At 45.9% G+C, this 7883-nt stretch overlaps 1 protein-coding gene across 1 annotated transcript; it reads left to right on the top strand.

Moving 5' to 3' along the window:
* The first annotated feature begins 4913 nt into the window (after positions 1-4913).
* On the top strand, positions 4914-6423 carry LOC122392401. The gene is made up of 2 exons (XM_043387224.1): positions 4914-5115; positions 5409-6423. Exons 1-2 carry the CDS (start codon positions 5101-5103, stop codon positions 6084-6086), a joined length of 693 nt encoding a protein of 230 aa, XP_043243159.1. The 5' UTR covers positions 4914-5100; the 3' UTR covers positions 6087-6423.
* Positions 6424-7883: the final 1460 nt, after the last annotated feature.

The following is a 7883-nucleotide window of genomic DNA, read 5'->3' as shown; positions in this document are numbered from 1 at the left end:
TTTCCTCTTGCCTTGCCATTTTGGACATAATCCTTGCCCAGGCTATATTATGCTGGTATGATGAAGGTCAATCAGATGACATATTTCAAATATTACAGTCATGATTTCAGTTGAATTTGCCTAACTTTATTTAAGCAATATAAGATTACACATTGCATAGCTATAACAGCAATATTGGAGCCACCACTGGCATAGAAATTAATAGGTTGCAAAACATTACTCAGCAAGAAGAAATCAGTCATTGACAATGGAGAAAACACATCTAGACTTGACAACAAATTACAATTGATTATTCTTCTACCATTCATGTTGGCATAAGTAATAATTCAAATGGATACTTAGTGCATTTTTCTTAAGATTTTAAGCACATGAGATCCATCCAAAGGCACAGACTCGGAACAAAGGCTGTGTTATAAACAAGGATATTGCACCTTTTCGGTATTTTAACCCTCGCCGGACCTATTGGTTTTCTACATACGCGCCGGCCGAGGGGGGGGGGGGGGGGGCGGGTACGACCCCCCCCCCTCGCCGTTTCGCCCCTGGTGGAGCTAGCGCGTCGCGGAAAAAACGAGCGTGTGCGCCGTTACGAGACGCAGAGATTGGTACCCGATTTTAAGGTCCTAGGTCAACCGGTGACCTCTGAGGTCAGGTCAAGTGCCCCAGGGTACGGTTCAGTTTTTGGTGAATAACTTCGCAAAAAACGGCCGCAGAGCGCCGATTTTGGCAGCATCGTGTTCGCCTCGCTCAGGCGCGTCGAATGATATACTTTTTGTCCGGGTCAGGTCAACTTGGGGTGTTGACCTCAGGTCAAGGTCAGGTCAGCACCCCCAGGTCACGAAGTTGGTCGAAAGAGGTCATGTCGCATATCATTCGATTCGGCAGGCCTTCCTGAGTCCATTGGTGCCTTTCCCGACTCGCTAGCTCAATTTGATCAAGAGTTATTGACGAAAAACTAATTTGACCTTGATGACGTCATAAATGACGTCACGCAAGGTCAACATTGCAAAAATGACGCATCTAACCTTGCAAGGAGTGCATCAAATCACGATTCTGTGTGCTTGAGATAGTTGGAGATCGTTCCCGGCGCCAGAATAGCAGTTTGAATTTTTCCCCATTGACTTATAATGGTGAGGTCACGAAAATGACCTGACCTCATATGACCTTTAGGAAAAATCCGAGATATACAAGTTGTGGGACTCATAATGGATACTAGATCCTGCAAGTTTCATTTCCCTGTGACATCTCCTCTGGCAGTGAGGGCGTTGCGAAGTTGCGACATCTGAAGACCGTGCAGAGGTTCACTTATGACGTCATAGGTCAGTGACCTGACCTGACCTAAAAATGCGGTTGGTGTCAAAAGATCCGGCTTGGATCAAAGGTCAGGTATGCCAAGTTTCAGCTCTCTATCGCCAGCGTGTTCGGAGCTATCGCGAAAAAAACCTATGGGGGGGCGGCACCCGCCCCCCCCCCCTCGGCCGGCGAGGGTTAACATGTTGTTATATTCCGACATCCTAAGAAAAATGATATGGTAATCTGCCCTGCTTCATTTGATACGTATCGATGAGTAATTGGATGTTGCGGGAATGCAGTTAGTTTTCCCGGCAGTTGTCTCCAGCAGCCACAAAATGGCCGCTTACTTTCTGTCAAACATTTGCTTTCATATGGCTACATTAATTTCACTTAGTCTAACTTTGTCTAGCAAATCTCCAGTTTTACTTCGGAAAAACCGGCAGCGTGTTCCACATTGGTGACCCCGCCAGGCGAGGCAGTTCCGTCGGCCGTCGATGTCCTACGGTCATATAATCCCCAATAAAACTAGCGCGTCGAACGATCGGCAGCATGGATGGTCTCACACCATCCATGGCAGGGACCGACCTCACAGAGCCACGCAGAAAACAGGAATATCGGATTTATCTGCCTCTAAACTGTAATGTATGAATGCGTCGTGAAAATTTTACAAGACAGCTGAGGTTTGCTAAGCAAGAAAAAATAGACCAGGATCTGTATTAGCGAAGAGATTAGCGATGCACGTGAAATGTGTATAGATTGCAGTATACCTAGATGTAGTCAGCGATGGATTATAAAAGGATTTAAAGCCGCTTCTTAAAGCCTACAGTCAAAACGTTTTCTGAACGTTTGTGGTCCTCAATATGATAGATATTCCATAGCAATTTAATGGGCTTCGTCCCATTAGCAAATATTGCAAAATCGTCCTCAAATAATGTTTTCTTACCTAAATGAAGTAATGTTGATCCAGGAAAAAACTTGTTACACACTCCTTAAAGTTTCATATTCCTAAACAGAAACACTGATGTGCACCGTACACTGCAGCGTTACGTCACTTCACCTTCAGCCCGCCAAGTAGTAACTGCCCCACTAAACGGGAGAGGGACGCTATGGGACGGCAGATGGACGCCCGTCTGGTCCATGTGGAACTGAACCCTCATTGGATGAGAGGAATAAATTGAGCGTCCCGGTGGTTTTATGAGGGTAGTTCTTGACTTTCCAGTGTTTCCAGACACAGTCAACAACCAGACCGCCTCACTCTAGTCTATTTATACACCACCAGTGTCCAGTATGCATTTCAGGTGGAGGTGTACCAAGTCCTGCCTCGCACTTTGCCCAAATCAGCGCATACTGTATGTCTGTCGGCTTCTTAAAAAAATGACGATATATCTGCGGATAGCTTCAGAAATAAAAACACTTCAGGAATAGCGTTTACGTCCTGTAAATATTAATCACTGTAATGTAAATAACCAGCTTTACTTGAAAGTATAGATATGTTGGGATATACCTAAGGATGATCGGTGAGACAAACCGGAGCCATCGGAGACCGTGTAGGAGACAGGCTGGGCTATTTGTGCACCTGTGGGTCATTGGTTGACCTTCCAGGTCAGGTCAATGACCCAAAAGTCGGGAAATCGGGACGTGTTAGAAAGTCGTAAAGCGTGGCTGCTATGGGATTTTTCGGGGTGCTGATCACGAATATCATGTTAGTTTTGATCACAGATGATGTCCTTATGCATTTAGGCCAGGTCGGGTCAGGTCAGGTCAGGTCAACCAGTAAGGGTATTCGTAGTAGGTGGCAACCGCCTCTGATAGCTTCGTAACATGTTACGAAGGCACCAAAACTACTACGTAAATGTTTATATGGTTGCTAAATTCGAATTCAGCTCCGGAAACTGGCCTAGAAACATGTAAACTCAAAAAAGTGAATCGAGGTCATCAAAGGTCAATGACCTGACTTGACCTTCCGGTGGCCTTGACACCCACCCTCATGCATGGGAGCAACATCATATCCCATGTTTGAACGCTTAAAACCACGAAAAGACTGCAAACGCGCTGCTAATGCGAGCCGACATACGCCGAATCGCGATTCCGGCCAAACATGGTCTCGAAAAGTAGGTCACAGGTCAAAGGTTATTAAGGTCAGGTTCATGAAAATTTCAGGGTAGGTGTAAAATTGATTAACGCGAGGGTACTGAAAGTTTCGTTGCGATCGGCCGCTTTTTAAGCGAGTTATTTGCGAAAAACCGAAGGGGGGTCCGTTCGACCCCCCTTATACGGGCGAGGGTTAAATAAAAGTAGGGGTGAAACTAAGTACAACGGGAACTACGTAGCTTATGTCACTTATCAAGTGGAGGTACTGGTTTACTGGATGGCTGAAGTGGTTCCGTGATCAAAATAACGCGTTTCAAGCATCAGTAGATGTACATACCTAAATGGCAACTCATCACAATGGATTCCAGCAGCATGTAAACCTACGGCACAATTGACGACTAGCTGTCACGGCATTGGTGTGCATTTAACCCGGCAGTTGCTGGGGTATTTCGCCACCCACCGTTTGCTGGGGGGGGGGGGGGCGTTAAACGCCCCCAGCCGATAACTCGAGAACCAATAGGCGCAGCGAAACGCACGAGGCGGCAAACGAAAGAACGCGACGAGACGCTTCAGATGAGTACTTTAAAGTTGAATTTTGAGGTCACGGGTCGGGTCAAGGTCAGGTCAAACACCTGAAATCGGGCTTTCAGTAGCATGGACTTCAGGACTTCGCAATGGGCGCCTCTCGTCATAAACTCTGTCAAAACGGTGCACAATCCATCATATAAGGCCTACAAGAGTGTCAGCTCCATGTAGGGGTCAGCCAAGCATAGGTCAGGGTCAAGGTCAGGTCAACCGGGCAGGCACATATCCCCGAAAATCAAAACTGATATTCGCAGCCTGTGACACATGTTTTATGGGTACTTTGGGGCGTAGAACACGATGGTGACATTCATTTTATCATATGTGTACGTGTTTGGCTAAAAAAGTTCAATTTAAGAAATGCATGTGTCATGGTCGTGAAGTAGTCACGAGAAATTGCCATGATTCAGTTCAAGATTTTGGAAAATGCGGAACGATAATCAATAATCGAAGATAGCCATTTGATTGTTCATGGTATTGGCAGTCTAATGGCGTTTACGTCATGTCTGTATGTCTATTCTGTGATTTTATATGATTTTTTGAACATATGCCGTTTTTGGTCGAAAACTCAGAAATCATGACGTCACTAAAACCTCGATATCTCAAAAATTTTCCGACCGATTTTTTTGAAACTTTGTCACAATAAACTTCAATCAATTCCCTACAGGTGCCCAAAATTTGGCGCGCCTGCGGCGCGCCGTTTTTATGCTATGGCCCGGCGAAAAAAGTGGGGGCGTTTAACGCCCCCCCCCCAGCAACTCGCGGGTTAATCATTCTAATTTCTGATGTCTCCCCAGGCGTTGGACATGATCCGATCTATTTCATCACGAAAAAAAAACATATTTAATAGGTACGCGATCCCAACAATTGTGATTGACTATCACTGCAACCTTCGGGAATAGGCGTCCCTGCTCTCTAACTAAAATGGCGACGTGTTGTTTACAGCCGATAATTGGTATCGATGCAGGCGTCAGATGACTGATGGGAGGGTCAACCCAATGACCGGCCTTGAAGCTGAACATTTGGGCGGGGTCCCCTGCCGCCTGCCATGGTAACGATGCAGGACTGCAATATATAAATGTTCGTGGCAGTGGTGATCGGCAGAACATCAACACCTTCACACCGACACGTCTCAGAATGGCTGCTCGTCTGGTGAGTACCGGGAAACCGGGCGCAACGCCCCTTTTAGACTATTCTCCCTTCGAGTGCACCCACGACAAGGCGCACTGTCGGTTCGTCTGTAATGTCCTGTTGGTCCTTTGAAGCGGGCGAGCTGGTTCTTATAACCATTAGGCGTCAAAGATGGCTTAGAAGAGAAGAAAATGTTTTACTTACTGATCAGCGTTTCCATTAAATCTCAGTTTTAAATACACAAGACAATGATTGCGAATGATACAACAGCTGTTGAACGGTTAGTCCTGTTTATAACACTGGAAATGTTACAGGTCGTATTGGGTTTGCTGGTCGCTGGCTGCCAGTGCTGGAAGCTCCCGGTCGTCAACCAGGGACGCCGGGCCCAGTACTACACGCAGCAGAACGACGGCTCCTACAGCTACGGCTTCGACACCGCCGAGGGCCTCTATCAGGCCCAGGAAGGCGATGACTTCAATGAGGTGCGCGGAAAGTTCGGCGCCGATGGCGGCAGCGTCGAGTACACTGCCGGCGTCAACGGCTACGTGGTGACGTCCCTCAAGGAGCCTAGTGCTCCCTCCACCAGGACCTACGTGAGCCAGACCCCCGTCCGCTACGCTACCCTGGAGGAGCTGGCTACGCACCCTGAGCAGGTAGAGGACACCGCCGAGGTCAAGGCTGCCAAGGCCACCTTCAGGGCCACCTACGATGCCCTGGCTGCCGCTGCCGAGGCTGCTCCTGATGTGAACATCATCACTGGTCCTGCCCCTGCTGCTCCCGTCCACTCTGTTACGTACAGCGCACCGGCTGTCCCAGCTGCCCCGATCACCGAGGAGACTTCCTTCACAGCTCAGGGAGCTTTTGACGACAGTAATACCGTCCCTGCCGTGCGCGCCAGCCACGATATTCTACACAGCATCACCTTTGATGACGTCAACCTGATGGTTGCTTATCCTTTTGAAGCGAGTAAGATCGGATACTCCTACGAATAGATCAAACAATGCTTTGCGACTCGAAACATCTCTGTCCGACAACTGGCGTGCAAGGCCAATGCTTGATAATTTGACTACGCTGTTGTAGAGCTTTTTTTTTACAAGATATAGGTCCAGCTTTCGTGGTTTTGGTTGTTACCGGCACCGCGAGTTTCCTGTCTATGTGTTTCTGTCGACCAATCGAATCTTCTGTACGATAGTGTAAGTAAGTAAGAATATGTTTACATAGGTAAACATATTCTTACTTACAGCAATGTCTTTTTTCTGTACATGCTTACAATCGCGACGGCATATAAGCTCGGGTTGGAATCATGTGGCAAATACATTTCTCAGCGCACCTCAGTTATTTCATGCCGCCAAAAGGCAGGGCATTGAATGTTTAACTTTACAGTCCAATCTCAAGTCAGGTGCACTAAGTTACGGGTTTCGTTTGTGATGAAAAACCTGGCCAACAGTCGCAATGCCACGATTTTCACACCATCTACATGTACAAGTATGTACTTCGTCGGTTAATATTCTATTTGTTTGGTTGAGGTCAACCTTAAGTGTTAATCTCAGTTCAAGGTCAGGTCAAAGACCCTGAAGTCATGATGCTGGTCTAGGGAATGCTATATTAAAATTTCACATAAATTTTACTTTCATAATAGTTACTCCATTTGTTTTTATTTGTATTTTATTGTATTTGTTCTGGGGTAAAATTCTATTTGGCTGTTTGGCTGAGGCCAACTTTTGATATTAATCTCGGGTCAAGGTCAGGTCAAATACAATCAAGTCACGAAGCTGGTCGAAGGAATGCGATATTGTAATTTTCATAAATTTAAGTTCCATAATACTGACACCCATTTAGTGTTAAGCTCTGACCCGGATCAAAACTTTGCCTGCATCTGAGTGTTAAAACCCGCGCCCCGCTGGGGGGGGGGGCAGAATCTGCCCCCTCCCGTTTTTCGCCAATAACTTTTAAACGCGTTACGCCAGCGACGTCAAACTGCCAACTTTCGGTACCTTATTATACATCAATTTAAGACGTTTCCTGACAATTTTGAGCGAAATCCGTTGGAAATATTTTGATAAAATGACGTTTTAGTGATGTCATGTTCGCCATTTTCGCCTCAAAAACTGCAAAACTTCAAACGCCGCTAACATCCTCATTTTAAAGCAATCAAGACGTAACAAAAAAGATTATACGTGATTCCACTTTTTCTATCAAATGGCTATCTCAGTTTTTTGACAATTTTGGATTTTGGTCCAATTTTTTTCTTTCAAAAACTGACTTTTGTGGGAAAATAATTATAGATCCAAAATTTTGAGTGTATCGAAAAAAACGAAATATATTTATTAGAGAAGTGGTCTATGTGCACCTACATACCAATTTTTAAAGGAATCGGTTCAAAAATGTGGGAGGTATTTCAAATTTTTATGACGTCACGACACACAAAATGAATTTTTTTGAAAGTTCTAGACCTCATACGGAAACAAAAATAACACCATTCGATTCGCCGTGAAAAAACTGCATCAGATAGACACCTTTTTAGGCCTTAACAACCAACTTTAAAATTTGACCTCACTTGACCTGACCTTGACCTGACCTCTGACCTATTTAAGCAAAAAATGGGCTCGTAAGATCCGCCTTGTTGAGAGCTTTCGATTGCCGTTTTCCCCGTCTTTCTACGACCATCGGTTCGGAAGTTAGACAGGGGGGCAGAATCTGCCCCCCCCCCCCAGCAGGGCGCGTATGGCTGAATAACCCAGCGGGGCGCGGGTTAAATACCACTAAACATGTTCGCATCCTTATTATAA

The sequence above is a fragment of the Amphibalanus amphitrite genome, unplaced genomic scaffold (assembly GCF_019059575.1).
Source record: "Amphibalanus amphitrite isolate SeventyFive unplaced genomic scaffold, NRLGWU_Aamphi_draft 000484F_arrow, whole genome shotgun sequence".
Classification (NCBI taxonomy): domain Eukaryota; kingdom Metazoa; phylum Arthropoda; class Thecostraca; order Balanomorpha; family Balanidae; genus Amphibalanus; species Amphibalanus amphitrite.
Note: the sequence above shows the minus strand (reverse complement) of the source record. Positions and strands in the feature narration are given on the sequence as shown.